At 39.0% G+C, this 24,928-nt stretch overlaps 1 protein-coding gene and 1 long non-coding RNA gene across 5 annotated transcripts in view; one reads left to right on the top strand and one right to left on the bottom strand.

Annotated features, from left to right (window-relative positions):
• The window catches only part of LOC138758032 (uncharacterized), a 31,371-nt gene extending 13,038 nt beyond the window's left edge, over nucleotides 1–18,333 (bottom strand). The window contains exon 1 of the long non-coding RNA XR_011354067.1: nucleotides 18,224–18,333. This is a non-coding gene — a long non-coding RNA (uncharacterized lncRNA). The remainder of the gene's footprint in view (nucleotides 1–18,223) is intronic.
• The window catches only part of otud4 (OTU deubiquitinase 4), a 95,449-nt gene that overhangs the window by 55,275 nt on the left and 15,246 nt on the right, over nucleotides 1–24,928 (top strand). For 3 of the 4 annotated variants that reach the window (XM_069926318.1, XM_069926321.1, XM_069926322.1), the window contains 4 exons: nucleotides 7,947–8,044; nucleotides 16,277–16,386; nucleotides 17,393–17,591; nucleotides 19,859–20,006. In XM_069926318.1, coding sequence (XP_069782419.1) covers nucleotides 7,947–8,044; nucleotides 16,277–16,386; nucleotides 17,393–17,591; nucleotides 19,859–20,006 — 555 coding nt within the window. The remainder of the gene's footprint in view (nucleotides 1–7,946; nucleotides 8,045–16,276; nucleotides 16,387–17,392; nucleotides 17,592–19,858; nucleotides 20,007–24,928) is intronic. The other variant, XM_069926320.1, reaches the window with a different exon arrangement.

Genomic DNA, 24,928 nt, shown 5'->3' with positions numbered 1-24,928 from the left:
TCGTGGAGGGGGAGGACGTGGAGGGGGAGGACGTGGAGGGGGAGGACGTGGACCTGTCCTCGGGCCTGCGCAAAGGAGCTTTTAGGTGGAGTGCAGTGCGCGCAGTACTGGCCCCACCCTTTACACCCATGGTTCGTGTGCCGTGGCCAAGCAAGCTGGGACATGGCAGCGAGGTCCTTGGGTCGTAGGTTTTATATCGGAGTGGCCTTCTCCTATGCAGGTTGCCTCCCCTCCTAGGTCGATCCATACTGCCCGGACCGGGGCCGAGGCCGCCGCAGTTCACCCTGTGCCCTGACTGGGGCCGCCGCCTCCCACTCCCTGCCCGGACCGGGGCCTCCGCCTGCCTCACTCGACCGAGGCCGGGGCCGCCGTCTCCCCCTTGCTCCTGCCCGTATCGGGGCCGCCGCCGTCTACCCTTCGCCCGGACCGGGGCCGGGGCCGCTGCTGCTCTCCCTGTGCCTGGACTGGGGCCGCCGCTGCTCTCCCTGTGCCTGGACTGGGGCCGCCGCTGCTCTCCCTGTGCCTGGACTGGGGCCGCCGCCTCCCACTCCCTGTCCGGACCGGGGCCTCCGCCTGCCTCACTCGACCGAGGCCGGGGCCGCCGTCTCCCCCAAGACTTGGAATAATATTTGAACTTTTGGCAAACTTCTACAGATGTGTAATGGAAAATGTGATGATCGCCTGCATCATAGCCTGGTATGTGGCAGCAATGCCTCTGAGCACAAAGCCCTGTAAAAGGTAATAGAGCCCAGTATATCATAGACAGAACTCTCCCCACCATTGAGAACATCAGTATGGAACACTGCCATCGGAGAGCAGCAGCAATTGTCAAGAATCCACATCGCCCTAGATATGCTCTGTTCTCACTGCTGCCATCAGGAAAGAGATCTAGGTGCCACAAGACTCGCACCAGCAGGATCAGGAACAGTTGCTACTCCTCCACCAGCAGACTACTGAGCAACAGACTCAATCAGACACTTGTTTAAATGCTCTTAGTATTCAGTGATAAATAACGTGCAATCTATTTATTTTTTCTGAATTGCACAGGCATTTTGTTTACATTTCTTTTGTTTATGTTTATAGTTACCAATAAGTAGAAATTTGGCCTGGTCAACATGGTAAAAGAATCTCAGGGTTGTATCAGATTTCATGTATGTACTCTGACAATAAATTTGAACTTTGCAGACTGCAAGAGTTTTGATGGTCTGAACTGTATTTACATATACCACCCCATTCTGAACTTCCCCAACTTCATTATCAAGAGGTATAACTACTCCACCACCATCCTGCTCCAGCTGGTAGAACTTGTCCTCGCCATCAATAACCTCCTTTGACCTATCCGACTTTTTTTTTTTCATTTTTTTATTTTTCACACCATAAATCACATTACCCATGATATACACTATTTCTTTTTCACACATATACAGTGACTTTTTCTCCCCCCCCCTCTCCTCCCAAACCACCCCCCCACCCCCCCCCTCATCCATTTTAGGTATACAATCTAGGTTGCATTAAGCCAGTCAGACAATGTTGTCATTCAACAAAATTACACCAGCAATTCTACTGAGTCCATTCTTTTCTTTCCTTCTCCTTCCATCAACTTAGGTAATGTTTGTCCCCGGTAGGTTTTCGCTATTGTATTTAATGTAAGGCTCCTATACTTGTTCGAATATTTCAATATTATTTCTTAACCAATATGTTATTTTTTCTAATGGAATACATTTATTCATTTAAATTTGGTAGTTTCTTCCTTTTAATTTGGTTATGTATTCCATTAATATTTAAAGACATATAGTTCAGCGTAGCCCTTTTATATTTTGTTTATCTTCTCTTTCCGTTTTTTCATCATTACCTTTCCTCCTTTTCCATTTCTGTTTTCTTATTTTCAACTCTTTATAAGACAACATTCCTACAACATCCAACATTTTCCTTATTCTCCTATTTCTATCTTATTTATCCCCAATCTCCCCTTCACCTCCTGAGTTGTTCTTTATCCCTTGTCGGACAACCACATCTCCCCTCTCCATTTGGATTTGCGAATCCACTCGCAAGCGTCAACTGATTTTGCAATGACCGCTATTTCCCCCCCACCCCGCCTCCCCCAGAAAAGATTTCACTTTTCATATGTCACAAAGGTCACTCTTTTAATTCCCTCCTTATTCTCTCTATTCCATTACCTTCCCTTATTAATTCTTGTCTATACTATCTATATTTTCCTCTAAGTACAGATACATTCATGTATGCTCATTGTCTCTATTCACTCTTATACCTCTTTACCCGCATACATATCAATCGTGATCATTTTTACTCTCATTACCCGTCTTCATCCCTCAGTCTATTTTTGTCTTTACCCACATACATATCAATCGTGATCATTTTAACTCTCATTACCCGTCTTCCTCCCTCAGTCTATTTTTGTAATTGTTCTGCAAATTTTCGTGCTTCTTCTGGATCCTAGAATAGTCTGTTTTGTTGTCCTGGAATAAATATTTTCAATACCGCTGGATGCTTTAGTATAAATTTATACCCTTTCTTCCATAAAATCGCCTTTGCTGTATTGAACTCTTTTCTCTTCTTTAGGAGTTCAAAACTTATATCTGAATAAATGAAGATTTTTTGCCCTTTATACTCCAGTGGTTTGTTGCCCTCTCTTACTTTTTCCATTGTCTTCTCCAGTACCTTTTCTCTTGTAGTATATCTTAGGAATTTTACTACAATAGATCTTGGTTTTTGTTGTGGTTGTGGTTTAGAGGCCAATACTCTATGTGCCCTTTCTATTTCCAATTCTTGCTGTAGTTCTGGACATCCTAGGGTCTTAGGGATCCACTCTTTTATAAACTCCCTCATATTCTTGCCTTCTTCATCTTCCTTAAGGCCCACTATCTTTCTGTTATTTCTTCTGTTATGGTTTTCCATTGTATCTATTTTTTGAGCTAGTAGTTCTTGTGTCTCTTTAGTTTTTTTATTAGATTTCTCCAATTTCTTTTTTAAGTCTTCTACCTCAATTTCTGCTGCTACTGCCCGCTCTTCCATCTTGTCCATTTTTTTTCCCATTTCTGTTAAGGTCATCTCCATTTTATTTTTTTCTCTTCTGTGTTGTTTATTCTTTTTCTTAAATCCTTAAATTCCTGTGTTTGCCATTCTTTAAATGACTCCATGTATCCTTTAATAAGAGCAAGTATATCCTTTACCTTGCCTTTCTTTTCTTCTTCTATTTCACCATACTCTTCCTCTTCTTCTTCCTCTGGGTTGACCATCTGTTGTTTCTTTGTTGCCCTTTCCTCCTCTTCTTTCTTGTTTCTATTGTCTTCTGTGGTCTCTTCTTGCTGCAAGGTGTTCTGCAGCTGTCGTTGCCGGCTGTGGAGATCGACTCCCCAGCTGGTCCCCCCTCCCGTCGGTGTGTTTTTTTCCATTCGCATCGCGCATGCGCGAAGAATCGCGCATGCGCAGTTGCGCACTTTTACTCGGCTCTGCGAGCCATTTTTGTAGTCCATTATTTACCGACCTGAGGGAGCGGGTTTCTCTCTCCGCAGCGGGCCTCTTCGGACAGGTAAGGCCTTCACCTTTTTCCTCCTTTGTCTTCTCTTCCTCTCTTTTTACCGTTGCCTTCGATTTTTCTTTTTTGTCGCCATCTTCTTTCCACCTTTATACTCACTTTTCTGTAACTTTTATTTCTGTGCCTTTGTGTTTTCTCTTGTTTTTCCCGACTTTTCTGGAGAGGGCTGGAGTTCACCCGTCCGGCCACTACTCCATCACGTGACTCCCCCTCATCCGACTATCTCTAAGTCAATGAGGTAGCCATGGGTATCTGTATGGCCCCTAGCTACTCCTAACTTTTTGTTGGCTTTGTGGAGCAATCATGCTGCAAGCTTATACAGGCAAGGCTCCCAAACTCTTCCTCTGCTACATCATTGGTGCTTCTTTATGCACCCATGATGAGCTTGTCAACATCATCCACTTTGCTGCCAATTTCCACCCTGATCCCAAATTCACAGCCCATCTCCAGCAACACTCTTCACTTACTTGATCTCTCTGTCCATCACGGGAGACAAACTCTTGCCAGACATCTTCCACAAACTCACCAAATCTCACAGCTATTTCAACTATACCTCTCCTATCCTGTCCCGTCTAAGGATTCCATTATTTTCTCTCGATTTTTCAGTCTTCATTGCATGTGGTCCCTGGATGAAGTCTTTCATGACAGATCATCCGAGATGTTTTCCTTCAAAAATCATGGCTTCACCTCTACCACCATCGACTCTGCTCTCACTTGCATATCCTCCATTCCCTGCACATCTCTCCTGACCCCCTTCAACCCCACGTGCATCAAGGACAGGATTTCCCTTGTCCTCATCCTACCATCCTCCACCATTTCCGCTACCTACTATGTGATCCCACCACCCGACACATCTTCCCTCCTCCCTTACCCACCTTCCACAAGAATCCCTCCCTCTGTGACTCCTTCATTCACTTCTCCCCTACCAATCACCCCTTGGCATCTCTACCCTTGTGACTGCAGAAGATGCTGCACTTGCGCCCACACCTCCTTACTCATCATTTGGGGCCCCAAACAGTCCTTAAAGTGAAGCAACACTTTATTTGTGAATTTACTGCATCCAGTACTCCTGTTGGAAAGACATGGCACAGACTGGGAGATTGCTTTGTTGAGCACTTTGGCTCTGTCTGATGGAATAGTGTGGATCTCCCAGTAGTCACCTGCTTCAGTTCCCTGTCCCTTTCCATTGCTGACATGTCTGTCCAAGGTCTTGTGTTCTGCCAGACTGGGTGAAACACGAAAGTCTGCAGAGGCTCTGATTGTGGTTAAAAACACCTGAAATGCTGGAGGAACTCAGCCAGTCTTTCAAAATTTATCTGAGACAAAGAAATATTGCTGACTTTTGGGCCTGAGCCCGTCTTCAAGGAATAAGCAAAAAAACAAGCAGAAAACAGGAGAACAGAATACTGGCTGGGAGAGGATTCCAGGCCAACAAAAGGTAATATTTGGATATGATAAGGAGAGAGGTGAGAATCGATATGCCTGTGAGAAAGGAGAAAGGAGAAAGAAGAAAGGAGGAGAGATACAGAACTGGCGAAAGGTGATGAGGGAAGCTGGGAGTGGGGGGGAGAGGGTGTTTAATGAAAGCCAGGTAAGTCACTACTAATGCTATCCAGTTGGAGGGTGTTCCCCTCCACTTCTCCACCTACTGCAGGGACCACTCCCTTTGTAACTCCCTTGTCCACTTCTCCCTCCCCACCAATAGTCCCCTTGGTACATTCCCTTTGACTGCAGGAGATGCTGCAGTTGAGCCCTCATCTCCTCCCTCACTTCATTTTGGGCCCTAAACAGTCCTTCCAAGTGAAGCATTTCATTTGTGAATCTGCAGTGGTCATCTACTGCATCAGTTGCTCTCCTCAACATTGGAGAGACTGGACACAGACTGGGAGATTGCTTTGTTGAACACCTCAGCTCTATCCGCCACAATAGCACGAATCTCCCAGTGGCCATCCATTTCAATTCCCCTCCATGTCTGTCCATGGTCTCATGCACTGCCAGACTAAGACCAGCGGCAAATTGGAGGAACAACACCTCCTCTTTCGACTGGGCACCTGCCAACCAGATGGCATTAATAATGACTTCTCTGTCTTTCATTAACCCCACCCCAACCATTGTTGCCCTCTCCCAGCTCTGTGTGTCCCTTTTCTCTGCCCCCTTTCACACAGGCCTAATTAATTTTTACCTCTCATGCAATTAACACCTTCTGTTGGTCTGGACTCCTCCCCCAGCCAGCACTTCTATCTGTATCGAATTTACACCTGTCTGTGAACCTGTGTTCTTCCCCTTGCCTTTTTCTTCTCCCAAGCTTTTAATTCAGGCACCTGCCTGCTTTTTATTCACATCTTGAAGGGCTAAGGATCAGTGGTTATTATATCTTTACCTCCATGTACGCTGCAAGACCTGCTGAGTTCCTCCAGCATTTTTTTAACTACAATCTCAGCATTTGGATACTTCTGTGTTTCACTTTTTTTTCCACTATAACTATAGCTGCTTTGGAAAAGCAACCAAAATGTAAAAGGACTATTCCCAACCCCATTCATGCTCTCTTCAGCTTGTCAAGAAGAAGATTCATGAATGTGAACTCAGACTACTAGATTCAAGGATCTTTTCTGCCATTTTCAGACTCCTGAATGAATCTCGTACTCGTAAAATAATGTTTATTTTGTGCTGTGCTAATTGATCTCTCACTCTTTTCCCCCCATCTTTTTTTAAAACTTGCATTAAACTTGTGTTGCTTCGATGGACTGTCCACAAAGCAAACTTTCGCACTGTGCCTCATACACGTTGCAGTGAACTTGAATGTGGCCAGTGTCAGTGCCCGTGGTGGACATGGTTGTTTCCCACTCTGCAGCCTATTATGTTCCTGGGCATTCAAGCGTTCTTTTTTTAAAATATCTTTGAGTTTAATTTAAAAAAAATACACATAGAGAGATCTAATGCATTTGCTTATGATAAAAGGCCAAAAAAAATTGAAATTTAAAATAAAACCTTGATTATACATGATATAAATTGTGTACCCTTTCAGATCAAACCCACTAAATTAAAAATATTGAAAAAGAAAAAAAGCAAAACCACCACCATCCCCCCCAATAATCAAACCCCTCCTTCCAATCAAGGCCAACTGCATATCAAATAAAAATAAGAAATGAAGGAAGACACTCGGAGACCAGACAGCACTATTCAGCAGCATCCAAACACCCTAATTCATTAAATTATGGTGTACTCCATTAATGGGCCCCACATCTTATGAAAATTCATCTTTGACTTTGATTTTTTTTTTCTAAACTTTGGACATAACCTCCTGTAACCATTAGGTATGGACAGGTGAAATACTTTTTTTCCATTTCATGAGAATTGCTCATCTAGCTATCTATGAGGAAAAAGCTAAAATTTGCTTCGGAGGTGAAGTCAACAGTATTTCCTCTTTTTGAGAAAAACCAAACAGAGCAATTAAGGGACATGGTTCTAATGTGACCTTAAAAATGATTAATTATAAAGTTTGAAAGTAATTTTTGCAAAACATTTCTAAACTAGGGCAAGCCCAAAACATGTGAATCAATGAGGCCTCAATTTTTTTACATTTATCACATAATGGATCAAGATCAAACTAGAAGCAAGTTAACTTTTAAAATATGTTTTCTGTGTACAACATTAAATTGTAACAAACAATGTGGTGCACAAAATGAGGATTCATTAATCAAATTTGGAATAATATCCCAGTCCTCATCTGGAAGTGACAAATCCAAATCATGCTCCCAATCACTCTTAATCTTAACTAGAGAAACTGTTCTCAAATCCATCAAATTACTGCAAATAATTGATATTGAGCCTCTATGAGAAAATTGAAAGTCAAAAAGTAATCAAGAAGATTTGTTTCAGAAATCCGTGGAAAATCAGAAAGCTTGGACTGAGCAAAATGTCTGACTTGTAGATATCTGAAAAAATTACCTTTCAGTAATTTAAATTTTACTTTCAATTACCCTCTGTTCAAAAAAAGCAAAACTGTTTTGAATAAAAAATCTTTAAAATTCAAGCTTTCAAACTGGGCTATAATGCAGCAATCCATATTTTATCCACAGTACACCTGCAGATAATTAATTCAATATTCAGCAACATGCCGAATCTCCTCAGATACCTGTGAAAGACCCTCAATGATTTGGCCCTGAAAAGATTCTCTGATCATCTGGGTGCCATGAAACTGGAACCTATATCATTATTATCCTTGATTTTTGTCTAAATCCTATTTCCTCATTCCACTGTCATAGTTTATATTATTGACATCTTTTTTTAAAACATTAATTTTTTATGAAACTATTGTTTTGGATGATGTGAATAATGAAAAATGTGAGGAAATGTATACATTTTAAATTCCTTTACAATCCTCCATTAGGTCTGTTTGGATGATGGGAAGTGCTACAATGCACATATTCAGGCAGTCAGCCCTGACAATGGACCAGTTGATGTATACATAGAAGAACTAGGAGAAAAGTAGGTTCAATCCTTAAAATTTTAAAGATAATTATGCCTTTGTTTTTTCTGCCTTAAGAATTTTAGTTGACTGCTTCACATTTTATGGCAGTATTTGCAAAAGGATGGAAGCATGGTGATTCAAATGACTCATGATTTGAGAGCATAAATTGTTGTGAATGTGCAGAGCAGATGTAATCAATACGCTATGGTAATAAAGCAGTGTGTGTTGAAGGTGAAGATGTGCAGTTTTCCAACTGCTGCACATGAGGCTTGAAATAATTCCCCATGCAAACTTGGACAATAGATGGAAGTCCTCCACGAGTAGTGTGTAAACTGGATCAATGGATGGAGGTGGAATTAGAGCATGAGCTATAATTAGAGAGAAATTTATCCCATGAATAGTATTTGTACTCTTTCCGTGATGGTTCACTTGCCTTCAGATTGAGTCTTCTTGGGGAGGATCCAAGTAAGTATGTATTCATTTTGCATTGAATTATGAAATTTTAGCCAAATGTGATGTAAAACATGGGCATTAAGGGAGTGGATGATAAAATGGACTTCAAATTGTTACTCTTCACTTGGCTTTAACCAAAGGTATGCATTTGTTGATTTTAGTTGATACTTAGTTCAATTAATGAGCTCAAAATCTTGTAATGGAATATAAGATTTTGTGTATATATATATATATATATATATATATATATATATTTTTTTTTTTTTTTTAATTGCTGTAAGCACTAAGGAATCCTGTTTTAACATATCCTAGGATTTGCAAGAGTGAAGGATAGTAAGGTCATCTATCCTAAATGGGGATCTCCTTTAAATGTTTGGGACAGAACTGCTGGAGCCATGCAAGTTCCATTTTTAAAAAATCTTTGGCCTTTGTGCAGAGTGATGCTATATTTCCTCAACCATTAAAACATGGATTATGAGATGAAGTAAAAAATCTGAGATTTTAATGCATCTGAGATGCATTAGAGTTCATAAATTCAATGTTTAAATTTGGTACAAGATGAACAATAAGGAGAAAGAAAGGTTTGAGTGAGGAATAGAGATTGTGAAGGAATATTTGAGGGAAAAAATTGTAAATACATTTTGAAAGCCATCAATAATTGGAGACCTTAAGAAATTAAATAATGAGCAAGAGAGGTTGATTGATTCAAATTGCTGTCCAGTTAAAAGGGTACTTTGGGCACAAATTTAATGGCAATATACAAATAAAGTAACTGGAAATCATAGTGAGTTTTAGGATGACATCAGTGTGTTTTGTTCTGCAAAGTCTTTATTTCTATATCACTAGTTGCTGCCTGATATGGGCATTAACAACAAGATTTATTATCCAGGTACATTTTTACCAAATTCTCATGAGAAATAAGAGCAGGAGTAGGCCAACCAGCCCTTCTGTTCTTCTCTGCCATTCAATGGGATCATGGCTGATCTGATAATCTAATCACCACCTACCTGTCTTTTTTCCATGTCCCTTAATTTATCTACTTTGTAAATGTCTATCCAATCTTGTCTTAAATATATTTATTGAGGTAGCCTCTTCTGCTTCAATGGGCAGCAAATTCCATAGATTTACCACCATTTGGGAAAAGCATTTCCTCCTCGTCTCCATCCTAAATCAACTACCAAATTCTGAGGCTATGACCCTGAGTTTTGGTTTTCCCCCACCAATGGAAACAACTAACTGTGTATACTCATGTAATAGTCAATCCTATATAAAATTTGACACCACGTCTGCGAAACCTCTGCCCAGCCATTCACCCATCCGATCTCCCAACTCCCCAAACGCGAATCTTTGCACCGCCCACCGGAGCTCCTGATGCTCCAACTGCAGATCCTCTCCCTGGCTGCCCATCCATCCGAACTCCCAACACCCTGAATGCGGACTTGCCACCCAGTTCCAGCAATCCAAGCTCTTGTAGCCTTGAATGAAGTGATCAAAAGTAGTATCTGTGTAAAAGTTGCACCACCCACCCCCCCCCCCCCCCCCCCCAGAAATTGAGTCAAAAAATTGTTCTCCAAAATGCCATTATTTCACAAATACAGTTTTGGTGGCATTCAAGACACCCCCTCCCCACTTTTTCCCAAAAAATTCTCCGAGAAACTGCCACGTGTCTTGTACGCAAAGGTGACATTTTGGAGAGCACAGTATTGCTGCCTGGCCCCAGTATCAGGGAGGGAGGGAGGGATTTCCCCAAGGGGCACCATTGCTCCTAGCCTGAATCCCACCAAGCACCACTGCTCCTAACCCTGACTCTTCCCCCAACCTGAGCACCATCGCCACCCCTAACCTTAACTGCCTCCGAGCTCAACTGCCAACATTGCTGCCACTATCACGGACATAGAACATGTTCAACAACGCCAATAAAACATGGCGATCATCAAGGATGGGGTTCACAAGACCTGGCCTGCCTGTAATACACTAAAATATGGACCTGCTTACCGTAAATACACTAAAACACATACAGTTTTTAAAAAATTAATATTCCCAGGTTAAATTGGGGGGGGAGGGGTCTTGCATGCCTTCATATACAGTATTCTGTATAATTATGCCTTTCATAAATTTTGTACGTTTCTATAAGATCCATCTCATTCTTCTAAATTCCAGCGAATACACTCCCAGACGCTCAATCTTTTCACATAGACTAACCCTCTCATCTCTGGAATCAACCTGGTGAAGCTCGTCTGGACCTCCTCCATAGCCGGAACCTCCCTCCTCCAAAGCCGGTACCTCCCTCCTCCAAAGCCGGTACCTCCCTCCTCCAAAGCCGGTACCTCCCTCCATTTGCATTCTCGATTGCAGCTACAAACCAACCTTTTGCAATTCATGCACAAGCACTGTCCTTCTGCACAGCAGTGTGCTGCAATCACTTGTTATTTAAATTATAATCTGATATCCAAAGTGGATAACCTCACATTTACCAACATTGTTTTCATAGTCTACCTTCCCTTTCTTTATTGCTTGCTTTGTGATTCTTTGTTGCTTTTCAAAGTTTTCCCACTGCTCTTGCTGACCTTGTATGCACAAGCTTTTAGTTTGATACCTTCCTATATTCCTAGTGATCCAAGGCTGGCTTCCCATATCCTTACTGTCCTTACTTTTAACTGGAATATTCTTTTGTTGAGCACTGTGTAAAAACCTCTGAAAGTCTTCATTGTTCCTTGGTTTCCCTCCATATAGCCTGTGTTCTCAGTCTACCCAAACTCATTGAAAGTACATCATTCCGCAAGTTACACTAGTTCAAATTTGAGAAAATATACGGCAATAATTTCTATGAGCTTGCATTGGGTCTTGTAAGTTTTGTTGAAGTATCTCTAATGAAATCATTTTCAGAGGAATTTGATTTTATAAAATACAGCCCTTGCTGCAAAATCTTTTTGTGGTTGTTACAGTTCCATGCGTCTATTTGCATTCCAGGCAACATATACAAATATACACAGTATATTTAATTCTGTGTTGGTGGCCATATCCTATGTGATTGATGTATTGGCCCTTATCTGAAGTTGTCACACTTTCATGCTTTACACCCAGAAGGGGTTGTATAAGAAGCCCACAAAGTTCTCTTGAATTAATGATAAATTTGCATCTAATCTCTCGCATCGGACTTGTCAGCCACAAACGAGCCTGCTGCTGACATGGACATTACCCCTCCATAAATCTTCATCCGCGAAGCCAAGCCAAAGAGGCAGGTAGCTCTTGCTCTGGCTTCAATCTTGTAACCTGATTCCCTCATTACTAATACAGGTATCTTAAACTCGACTGTTGCTTCACCAGGAAGCAAGTCTCTGTACTAAGGAGAAGCAGCATCTTTGGTGTTTAATGCACATGAGGAGGCCCATTTTATGAAAGATGAAGTCATCTGTCTTCTGTATGTAATATTTCAGTGTAGAGTGACCTGTATTTGCTAACACAGCTGCACCCTTCAATTCAGCTAAAAATGGGTCTTCATCATTTTGCAATTAACTTGTATCACATCATCCTACTACCATATATTACCACTCTTATCTGTTGTTACATTTATGCAGTGGCCACCTTGGCTCATCAAGTGCTTTACAGTTGAACTTTTTAAAAAAAAAAGTGGAACTTCATAAACCCACCGACATACAACTTATATTTGTTCTGTTTACATCCTGTGAACAAATAAATGAAAAACTAAAGACTTCAAAGACACGAGTTCTCAGTGTAACTAAAACTTTTAACATTTTCCCTAATTATAATAGGTAAGAATAAAACATTAGCAGGTAATTATTTCAGCTTGATTAATATAATTTAAAATTTAACTGCAACATAGCAAAAGTCATTTGTCATAGATGGCAGAAGTCAGCCAACTGTCCAAACTAATGCCTCAAAAACTTGACCAACCTGAGTTGGTTAATTTGGACTTGGTTAACTTCTGCAATGCCTAATCTCACAAAATATCCAGAGAAGCTTGTATTTTTACTCCAGAAATTAATGTTGCTACTGCCCAAAACCTTGGTGTGAGATTGTATTTGACTGTAAATTATAATATTTTTGTTCACTTTCTCCATATTGTCGTACTATAATATTTGGATAATGTGTTTAGACCATAAGACAGAAGCAGAAATTGGCTATTCAGCCCATTGAATCTGCCGTGCCATTTAATCATGATCTGAACCATTTTCCCACAGCCCCATTTTCTGGCTTCCTTGTAGCATTTGATGCCCTGGCTAATCAAGAATTTATCAATCCCTGTCTTATACCCAGTGACAATGAAAGGATTATCATTCTTGTGAACATGCTCTGAACCCTCTCCAATGTCAACACATTCTTTCTTAAATGAGGAGCCCAAAACTGCTCACAATAGTCTGTGAGACTCACGAGTGCCTTATTCAAGATTCTTTTATTGACATGTTATAAAACAAAAAATGTGATCTTACACTAAATTTCCTTTAGTCTATTGTAAGACAAAGATTTGGCATCAGCACAAATTGCCTGGCACCCCTTACAATTGGAGAAAGAGCAGTTAAAGAGAGTTCCCTCCCCCCCCCCCCCCCCCCCTTGAGTCACTGAGTGTCCATAGATTCGCCTCCGTTCTCACAGCCACACAGTCTTCATTCCAAAACATCGGCAACCCAAGCTCCAGATCCAAACCTCTGACACAATCAGGAAGCCCTCAGTGTCTTCTGCACCCTCTTGCATTTTGGTTCCAATACCTGGTACTCCTTCAGTCAGAATCCAGCAGTTTACAGCCTGGTGCAAGTTCCTTGACCGGAGTTGCCCATAGCCTGTATGGGTTCCTCACACCAAGTCAACAACAGTCTGTTGCCTATGTGTTCTTCAGCCTCAGTCCCTCGCTGGTCTGCCGCCGTGATCACCGTCTCTTTGGTCATCTCTTCTGCTTCTCAAATGGGGGAATGGTCTCCCCATTTTCGATGCCCTGTGCCAGTCCTCTGCTTCCCCTGAGTATGCAACCCATCATGGCCCCTACCGATCAAGTTGCAAGATTTTTAAAATCACCATAACATGCCGTTTAAAGCTTATACTTAGCTGACGGCAATTGGACCCTGATGTGTCTCTGCTCCACTCTCTGGGTCTGCACCAGCGGCAGCTCTGGCAGTGCTGCCCTTTTTTATCACATGCCTGTTCTTGCATTCTAAATGAATGCCAGCATTGCATTTGCTGCCTTCACTATCAACTTGACATGCAAGTCCTGCATGAGGACTCCCAAATCCCTTTGTATCTAGGTATTTTCAATTTTCTCCCCATTAAAAAAAAATAGTCTGCCTGTTATTTTTTTTCTACTGAAGTGCATGGCCATCTAATTTCAGACATTATATTTAATTTACCACTTTACTGCCCATTATCTCAATCTAAGTCCTTCTGCAGCCTCCCTGTTTCCTCAACATTACCTGCTCCTCCACCTACTGGTACCTTCATATCATCTGCAAACTTGGCCACAAAGCCATTCATTCCATAATCCAAATCATTAAAATAACATCTGAAACAAAGTGGCCTCACCCTGATCCCTGTGGAACACCACTAGCAACTGACAGCCAACCAATGTATGATCCCTGTATTCGGATTCTCGACTTCCCGCCAATCAGCCAATGCTCTACCCATGCTAGTATGTTTTCTCTTATATTATGGTATTGCTCTATCTTGTCATATGCCTCCAAGTACTCTGTAACCTCATCCTTGACAGTCGACTCCAACATTTTCCAAACTACTGATGTCAGACTAACATTTCCTTTCTGCTGCCTCCCTCCTTTTTTGAATAGTGGGGTGATATTTGCGATTTTCCAATCCTCCAGGACCCTACAAGAATTCTTCCACTATCTCTATTGCTACTTCTTTCAGAACGTGAGGATACAATCCATCTGGTCCAGGGAACTTTTCCACCCTTAGACCATTCAGGCTTCTGAACACCTTCTCTCTTGAAATAGTAACTGCATTCACTTTCCTACGCTGATACCCTTTGACATCTGGCACACAGCTAATGTCTTCCACAGTGAAGACTGTTGCAAAATACTCACTTAGTTCCTCTGCCATTTCCTTGTCTCCCATTAATATTTTTCCAACATCATTTTCTAATGGTCTTGTATCTGCTCTTTGACTCTATACACTTGAAGAAGCTTTTTGTATCCTCTTTGATATTATTTTCTACTTCATCTTTTTTCTCTTTGAGTATTTTTTAGTATCTTCCATCCTCTATCTTCCTACTAATTTTTGTTTCCTTGTATGCCTTTTCTTTTGCTTTGATGTTTCCTTTGACTTCCCTTGTCAGCTACCATTGTGACATTTTTCCAGTTGAATATTTCCTTTTTTTTTTGGTCTGTATTTATCTTGCACCTTTCTCATTTGTTGCAGAAATTGCATTCATTGTGCTCTGTTGTCCTCCCAATTAGTGCCCCCTTCCAATCTACTTTGGCCACTTCCTTTACTCCACTGAAATACTGACTTTACTTTGTCCTTGTTACATCTCAAATTGAACTCAATCATATTGTGATCACTATTCCCTCATGGTCTCATCAACAAGTTGCTCTAAAAGGCCATCTCAACACTTTCTACAAATTCTCTCTCTTGAGATCCAGTCCTAACTGGTTTTCCCAATCTACTTGCATGTTAAAAATCCTTCAGGACCACCATAACATTACCCTCTGACACACCTTTTTTTGCTGTTATAAATTATTGTCCACATCATGGTTTTTTTTTCTTTGGCTTGGCTTCGCGGACGAAGATTTATGGAGGGGTATGTCCATGTTTGCTGCAGGCTCGTTGGTGACTGACAATTCCGATGCGGGACAGGCAGGCACGGTTGCAAGGGAAAATTGGTTGGTTGGGGTTGGGTGTTGGGTTTTTCCTCCTTTGTCTTTTGTCAGTGAGGTGGGCTCTGCGGTCTTCTTCAAAGGAGGTTGCTGCCTGCTGAACTGTGAGGTGCCAAGATGCACGGTTAAAGGCGATATCAGCCCACTGGCGGTGGTCAATGTGGCAGGCACCAAGAGATTTCTTTAAGCAGTCCTTGTACCTCTTCGTTGGTGCACCTCTGTCTCGGTGGCCAGTGGAGAGCTCGCCATAGAACACTATCTTGGGATGGCGATGGTCTTCCATTCTGGAGACGTGACCCACCCAGCGCAGTTGGGTCTTTAGCAGCATGGATTCGATGCTTGCGGACTCTGCCAGCTCGAGTACTTCGATGTTGGTGATTAAGTCATTCCAATGAATGTTGAGGATGGAGCGGAGACAGCGCTGATGGAAGCGTTCTAGGAGCCGTAGGTGATGCCGATAGAGGACCCATGATTCTGAGCCGAACAGGAACGTGGGTATGACAACGGCTCTGTACACGCTGATCTTTGTGGCTACTGTTTGGAGGTTTGTACATAACTGCCAACAGTTTCTTTTTATCCTTATCATTTCTTAACTCGGCCCACAATGATTCTATATCTTCTGATCCTATGTCACCCTTTTTTAATGATTTAATATTATTCCTTACCAATCGAGCCATGCTGCCCCCTGTTCTTACCTGCCTGACCTTTCAATGCACTGTGTATTCTTGGATATTCAGCTCCCAATTACATCCATTCTTAAGCCACAAATGTGATGGCCATAACATCAGACCTGCCCATGTGTAGATATAATGCAAGGTCATGCATTTTATTTCTTGTGCTGTGTGCACTTAAATACAAAACCTTTATTACTTCATTTTTTTAGTGTCCCTGTTGCATTGTAATTCATCCCATTGGCTGCAACAAAATGTTTTTTATCTACTTATTTATTTTCTTCAGACATAGTGCTCTTCTTCAGAACCTTAGACCACTTACACAAGTTTCTCAAAGAGGAACATGGAGCAAAGTTCAAGGAAAAAGAGCGAAGAAGCCAATGAATGTCAACTCTGGTAAGGAAAAATTGGAATCTGGTGATTGTACTGGAGGTATGATTTGGAAATTGGCAGTAAAATAATACTGTGAAGTTTATTAGCTTGTTAAACGTGGGAGAATATTCTTGATATTGAAATACAGGTCCTCGTGACTGATGTATATTTTCTGATATCACCTCTGAATGACAATTATGCCATGAAGAGCATTGCAGGAATTCATTCTACTGCCCACTGTTTTGAGGCACAGATAAACTAATCTAGATCAACTGAGAAAATGGGCAAGAGAATGGCTGATGGAATTTAACACGAGTTAGTGTGAAGTATTTTGGGATGTTTGGGTAAATGAATATATTTTGGGAAGATCAGATGCAAGTACAAGTTCCCTGAAAGTAACAACACAGTAAAACAGAATAGTGAAGAAGGCACAATGGTATTTTTCACTTCGTCAGTCGAAGCACTGAGTACAGGAGTCATTTTGTCAGGTTACTGTTGTATAGGCCATTGGCTAAACCACTGTGGAGAATTGTGTGATGTTCTGGTCACCACAATTTAAGATAGTCGTGGTTAAACTAGAGCAGGTGCAGATTCACAGGAATGTTGCCTGAACTGAGGGGTGTGAAGTTTAAGGAGAGATTGGCTAGAGTGGGGCAATTTCCCTGGTGTGAAGGAATCTGAGGAGTAACATTGTAAAGGTTTATAAAATTATAAGGGGTGTAGAAAATATTGATCTTTTTTGCCAGAGCTTAAGGTGAAGGGGGAAAGATTTAAAGGCAATCTGAGTGGGCACAAGGATGATGGGTTCAAGAATAAGGTGCTGGGTGGGTTGGTAAAAACAAATACAATTATGATATTTAAAATACAGTTGGACATATACCTGGATGGGAAAGGTTTAGAGATATTTTTGCCAAAATATGGGCAAATGGGATTGGCATAAATAGGTATCTTGGCCTTCATGGTTGAGTTGGGCTGAAGTGTCTGTTTCCATGCTGTACAACTCTTATTTTATGGATCTGACATTTGATAGAAGCTGACTTCACGGGAGTGAAGAATTCGAGCAGTTTTATAAACAAGCCAAACCGCTTACAGTCAAACTTACCACCACGTCGGCATCAAGCAATGGCAGCCAGACAGCAGAGCTCTCCACTGCAGACCACAGATCATCAGTCCAAAGTGGCATCACCCAAATATGTAGAGCGAGCTGAGGACTTCCCACAACTCTCAAAGTGAGTAGGAACATCCCTTGTACCTCCAGGAGGAGCATTTATAGACAATTTAGAGATAAAATGGTGTGACTTTGAGATCCAGTTATCCAGATCTTAGAATAAGGTTTCTTTCAGCTTTTTGTAGATTGCTGTTGTATACTTGAAATATTACAACTTATTTCTTCATGTGCTGCACCATTTGTATCTTTGAATCTGAAAAACTAGGTAAAAATGCATCAAGAGCTTTACTGGAATCAGTGAGATAAAAGAGCAAGGTGCGGAAGTGTCCAGTTCAGATCTTAGAGTGCTCACCTTGTACTGTATGATCTGAACTGGACACTTCTGCAGCTTGCTCCTTTATCTCAATGATTCCAGTAAGCACATGATGTATTTTTACCTGGATTGTTATTTCTTACACTGACTTGTCTGAAGAATGTAGACTTGAAAGTTTGTGGCTGATGGCTGACATCCATTCGTCACTAGGCCCTGCTGGACTATGTAAAGTAAAATCGTGTTCTGCTATCCCCTATCAAAATGTATCATAATTTCAGTATCTTTTCTTCTCTTCATTAGATGTTCTACCCTGGCCCCTTGAACCCCCAATCAAAAGTGTGTTGGCAGAAAGACTGAGACCACCAGTCTATTAATTGCACCTTTTAGTTTCTCCCTTCACGGCCTTTCTGAGCACAACGTTTCCATCGTTCCTTTTCTGGTTTCTCTTATTGCCCCTACACCATTATCTCTGAAATCTCACAAATCTATCCATGGCCTCTCCTGTTTGTCACCTATACTGCCGCTGAGCAACATCAAATAAAGATAAAGGTTCCATTATTGTTACATAATACTACATTTAGAATGCAGCATACATTAAATTCTTTAACTTTGTTTACTATAAGGAAGAGAGAGTCGCCACTTTGACCAGCAACCCTTGCAGAAATGAGGCCCCAACGAGGAACAAACTTACGACCCCCTGGTTTACAAGACCAGTGCTCTAACCACTGACAAGCACGCTGTCAGTTTCCACTTGCAAGTTGACAACACCTAGCACCAACACTTTTTTTGCACTGCTTGTCCTAGATTAGTAGAAATTTCTCCCACTAACTACTGGGATAATTGAAGTCCTGATGCAATCCCAATTCTCTAGTCATGAGCACATTTCAATTGCCAATCAACTCTCTGAAACAACCACTGCATTTTTTTTCATCTTTCAGATTAGCCTTGTCTCCTTCATTAAGACCATCTGCTTTCACCATGGTAACTCTTCCTATGTAAGCTACTGCCTCACCACATTTAAGTGCTTAAACTACATCTTTGTCTTATTACTTACACATTGATTATTCCAGTTCTTTTATCTATCATAAAGGAGCTTGTACAAACTCAGCTGCGTAAATCCTACTGCTCCGTCCCTTCATCTTTTACCCCATGTCTTCTGCACCCGAATCTTAAAATAGCTGTGTAATTTTAACACTCCCTAACTTTGTAACCTCTTCCAGACCCCATCCCAAAGTTCTGATTTTTTTTTTTCCTCTAATTTTGGCTGCTCAGTTATGATTTGGTTATTTATGCTCTGTAAAACCTTCCTCTGACCAGTCTTTCGATCACTTCCCTTCATAATTCCCTGGATAGTTTGGTCAGATTTTGTTTGATCATGACCCAAGTGCTTTTGGATCTTTACAATGGTAATGCTGTTACATTAACATAAGTTGCTTTCCATTTTCTTGTGATAAATCTGAATCAATTTGTGTTCAGAATTGAATGAATAATAACTATGTCGAACACATAAACATTGAAGCCAGGTGTTAATTCAGTAAGTGAAAATTTTTAAAAAAATGCTATTGTTGGAAAACAACATAAACAAAATGCTGGAAGGGAAACAAGTCATTGTTTTAGATTGGAGATTATTCATCATGATTCTGATGAAGGATTTTCAACTTAAAATGTTGTCTCTGTTTCTCTTCCCACAGTTACAGCCTGACCTTTCAGTGGACTATTTGCAGCATTTTCCAATTTTGCTATTCTTTTAGAATTTCTTTGAATCTGAAAGTGAAAGAGTAAACCAAGCAGCAGCAATACTAAGTTATTAAGCTTTCTGTAGAGGATTGTGCACTTTGATTGAAACTAATTTTACCTGTAGCTGTGTCTGTCAAAAATGAGTCAAATCATATTTGTTGTTTCATGCAGTTTACTTGTGATGTGTGTTGTACAACGGTCATAGTAGTCTGATAAAGGGATTAATGTTTTTTAAATTTGATTTTTGAGATCTTGTTTTACTGTGATATCATTTGTAGAAAGTATGATAGAAGTCCTGATTTTGATCCCACCAGCATACAATGTACAGCCATTGGTTCTTCAGGAAAGATTGAACTGGGGATGAATGAGCCTCAAACATCAACTAATATTCAACTGAAAATTGACAAATCTCAGTCTGCTTTTGATGTGAGTATGTTGAAAATTTTATTATTATTATTAGGATTTAATACATAAATCACTGAGACAACACCGATTGATAGGTTGTAAAGAGAGTATTTGGCACATTGACCTTCATAAATTGAAGTATTGAGTACAAGAGTTGGGATGATATATTAAAGTTGTTCGTTGATGAGGCCAATTTTGGGCAGTTTTGGTTACCTAACTACAGAAAGATTGAGATTGAATGATTGCAGAGATTTACAAGGAACAGACTACAGGGATGAGGGCTTTATTTTGTGAGGTTTAGAAGAATGAGGGGAGATTTGATAGAGATACACAACATCTCAAGATTCGGGGGAGTAGATTTAGGACAGAGATGAGGAAAAATAGTTTTTCCCAGAGAGTAGTGAATGTTTGGAATTCTCTAACCAGGGAAGTGGTTGAGGCTGCCTCATTAAACATATTTAAAATTCGGTTAGATAAATTTTTACATGATAGAGGAATTAGGGGATATGGGGAGAAGGCAGGTAGGTGGAGTTAGGTCATAAATTAGATCAGCCATGATCGTATTGAATGGCGGAGCAGGCTCGATGGGCCATTTTTGGCCTACTCCTGTTCCTACTTCCTATGTTCCTATTATGAGGAATATAGTAAGAGCAAATACAAATAGGCTTTTTCAACTGATGTTAGGTGAGACAAAAACTCGAGGCCATGGGTTGAGAGTCACTCAGTCACCAAACCTTGGAGCTGACTGTGGACTTCAGGAAGGGAAAACCAGAGATGTATGATTCACTGATGATTGGGGGATCAGAAGTGGAGAGCTTGAGTGAATTCAAATTTCTGGAAGTCACCATCTCAGAGGATCTTTCCTGGACCCAACATACTAATGTCATTGTGAAGAAAGTATGTCAGTCCCTCTACTTCCTCAAGAGTTTGTGAAGATTCGGTGTGGCATCAGAAACCTTGGCAAGCTTCTACAGATATGTAGTGGAAAGTGAGGTGACTGACTGCATCATGGCCTGGTATGAGGGGAACCAATACCTCTGAGCAGAAAGCCCTGCAAAAAGTAGTAGAAACAGCCTAGTACGTCACAGGCAAAACTCTTCCCACCATTGAGAAAATCAACAGGGAATGCTGCTGTCAGAGAGCAGCTATTATCATCAAGGATCCACACCATGCTCTATTCTTGCTGCTGCCATCAGGAAAGAGGTATAGGTGACACAAGAGTCATACAGGTACCACCATGTTCAGGAATAGTTGCTACTCCTCCTCCATTAGACTCCTAAACAACAAACTCATTTAGAGACTCATTGGGTGATTTTAATTGTTGTTTGGATCCATTATTGGACAAATCTTCAAAAAACATAATCAGGTTCTGTGCTGTATATGGTGGTGATATAGGACTAAAATGGCAAAAAAGTTGATAATGTTAAAATGAAAGATATGAATTTAGTCGATATATGGAGGAAATTAAATCCTAAAGAGAAAGAGTTTTCATTTTGACATGACTCTTATTGTAGAATAGATTTATTTTTGATATTGGCACAATTACAAGGTCATGTTATATCAGCTGAGTATAAGAGTAGAATATTGTCAGATTATTCTCAATAATATGTATAGGTTTAGAAAAGATTGATGTGTATCGATGGAGATTCAATTCTTTTAAAAATAAAGTAAATTAGAATTTTGTAATTTTATAAGAGATCAAATACAGCAATTTTTGAAAATAAATAGGGATTCAGTTAATAGTAAATTTATGGGATGCTTTAAAGGTATATTTGAGAGGAAAAATTATTAGTTTTACATCTAAAATTAAGAAACCATATTCATCTGAAATTAATAAATTGAAGAAGGAATAGAAATTTTAGAAAAAGATTTGCAACAGAATTCAATGGAGATTTAAAAAGTATGTTTGATTAATATGAAATTATGATATACATTACAAACATAAATTTGAGAAGTTATTACAAAGAACTAAACAAAGATATTATGAATTAGGGGAAAGAGCTCAAAGTTTTAGCTTGGAAATTAAAGACAGAACAAGTTTCAAGAACAATAATGCTATTAGAAAGGATTCAATGATTTCATGTAAACCTCAAGAGATTAATGATGTGTTTAGGGAATTTTGTGTAAAATTATATACATTAGATAAAAAAGTTGAAATTGAAAGTTTTTTTTTATCTGACCTTCATTTACCTTCTTTGAGTAGTTTGGATATTAAAGAATTGGATGTTCCATTTACTTCTAGAGATTATAAAGCATTTCAATCTATGCCTATTGGGAAATCCCCAGGCAAAGATGGTTTTACTTCTGAATTTTACTAAAATAATTAAAAATTTATTAATTCCATTGTTGACGGAAGTAGTGAAAAAGGCGACAAAGGTTTATTCTTTTCTGGATTCTTTTTCTCAAGCAATTATTACAGTATTTTTAAAAAAAGATCAGGACCCTTTGAAAATTGGATCTTGTAGACCTATTTCATTGTTAAATGTTGATTATAAGATTGTAACAAAGGTTCTAGAAAATAGATTGGCAAAATATTTACCAGGTTTGATTCATTTGGATCAGGCTGAATTTATTAAAAATCGATATTCAGCGGACAATATTGTGAAATTGATTTCTTTGATTAATATTTCTCGGGAGGAATCCAACCTACCAATGGTTATATCATTGATGCAGAGAAGACATTTGAAAGAATAGAATGGAGTTTTTTTTTATTTAAAGTTTAGCGATTACTTGGAAAAACTCATACTGCTAGAGTTGTGACAAATGGACAGTTATCTTTACCTTTTATATTGAATAGATCTACTAGACAAGGGTGCCATTTGTCACCAGCTCTTTTTGCATTAGTTATTGAATCTTTGGTTCAGATGATAAGGCAAGATAATAATATTAAGGGTATTAAAGTGAAGTTTGATGAATTTAAAATTAATTTCTTTGCAGATGATATTTTGATATATTTAACAGAACCTCAGAATTCTTTAAAATGGTTACATGATAGGTTGGAACAGTATGGTGAAATAACAGGTTATAAAATTAATTGAGGGGAAAATTGTTAGATCATCCCATTAGCAGAAGTTGTTTATGCTTCTTGTAAAAATATTGTTAGATTTAAATGGTCGGATCAAATTATATATTTAGGTATTAAAGTAGATAGTAATTTTAGTCATTTGTATGAATTAAATTATTTACCATTGCTTGATAAAATTAAAAATGATTTGAATCGATGGAAAGATTTACTGATTACATTAATAAGAAGAGTTAATTAAGATGAATATTTTCCTAGGATTCAGTTTTTTTCAATCTCTTGTAAGATTCCTCAAAATTTCTTTAAAGGTTTGAAATCTATTGTGAGAAAGTTTCTATGCAAAGATAAAATGGCAAGGGTATTTTTACACAAATTAACTTGGAAATATGAATTCGGAGGTTTACATATTCCAAATTTTCAAACTTATTATAAAGCAGTACAATTAAAGTTTATTAATCACATGTTTGATTTGGAAAAGTTATTGGCATGGGCAAACATTTAATTATCTCAAATTGGTGAGAAGAAGATGGATTATTTTATTTATAAATGGAATTCTAAATTATTATGTAATAATAATTCACCTATTTTGATACATTTTATGGAATTATGGAATAAAATAAATGATGTAATAGGTGCTCGAGGGAACATTTCAGGTCAAACACCCTTATATCAAAATAAGCTTTTTTCTTTTTGTGCTTAATAATTAGTTTTTGAAATTATGGGATCAAAAGGAATTAAATTGGTACAAGATTGTTATGAAGCATGCTATTTTATTTTTCAAAGAATGAAAGAAAAATATGAAATATCATCAAATACTCTTATTATCAAATTAAAACTTTATTATTGGATAATCTTGGACATACTGTGCGGTTACCTAGACATTCTAAATTTGAAATTTTATTTACAGATGGTGGGAAGAAGGGATTTATATCTGAAATATCTTCATTATTACAGAATAAAATGTCTAAGTTAGATTTGCATAAATCTAGGTTAAATTGGGAAAAAAGATTTAGGAATAATAATTAATCAAGATGATTGCAGAAATTTATGTAAAGATAGTATGACTAAAATTGTTAACGTGTGATATCAGTTAGTTCATTATAATTTTATACATCAACTATATTTAGTTAATTTTATACATCAACTATATCCAGAAAAATTAAAAAAGATATAATATAATTTCTTCAGATTTCTGTTTTTGCTGTTAGAAGGAAATAGGTTCTTTTTTACATTCTACTTTGTCAAGTAAAAAGGTAAAACCTTTTTGGAAGCAATTTAAGAATATTTTAGAAGTTATTTTTAAAGTAAAATTTGTATTCGATCCATCAGTAGTTTTGTTAGGAAATATTAAGAAGTTGAGTTTAGAATTAAGATGAACTAGATTTCAAATTGCATTTTTGAGATTAGCATTGGGTGTAGCCAGAAAATGTTTAGCGATTACTTGGAAAAATGAGACTAATTTGAGTATATATTGATGGCATATGGAACTAAAATCTTGTATTCCATTGGAAAAAAATAATATATAATTTACGTGATAACTTTTTTATCATAAAACTTGGAGCCCTTATTTGGATCATATGGGTTTAAATTTTGAATTCTCCGACCACATAGTTGTAGTGTTACTCTAATCCATGGTAATTAATTACATCATTTCTTTTTCTTTTTCCTTTTCTTTTTTTTAATGGGGGGGATAGGTTAGTTGGCATTGGGAGGGGGAAGGGGTGGGTGGGGGGAAGGGGTGGGTGTGGTCACATGGGAGGAGGGTGGGTAGTAGGAGAGTAGTTTACATATACACATGGTAAAGTAAGAGTGCTTAAATGAATGAGTTTTTGGATTATATGTATTTTTTTAATGTATGTAATATGGTTTTTTAATAAAATATTTTTAAAAATCAGAGACTCATTTAAGCACTCTTACTTTG

This window comes from Narcine bancroftii, chromosome 3, assembly GCF_036971445.1.
Source record: "Narcine bancroftii isolate sNarBan1 chromosome 3, sNarBan1.hap1, whole genome shotgun sequence".
Taxonomy (NCBI): Eukaryota; Metazoa; Chordata; class Chondrichthyes; order Torpediniformes; family Narcinidae; genus Narcine; species Narcine bancroftii.
Note: the sequence above shows the minus strand (reverse complement) of the source record. Positions and strands in the feature narration are given on the sequence as shown.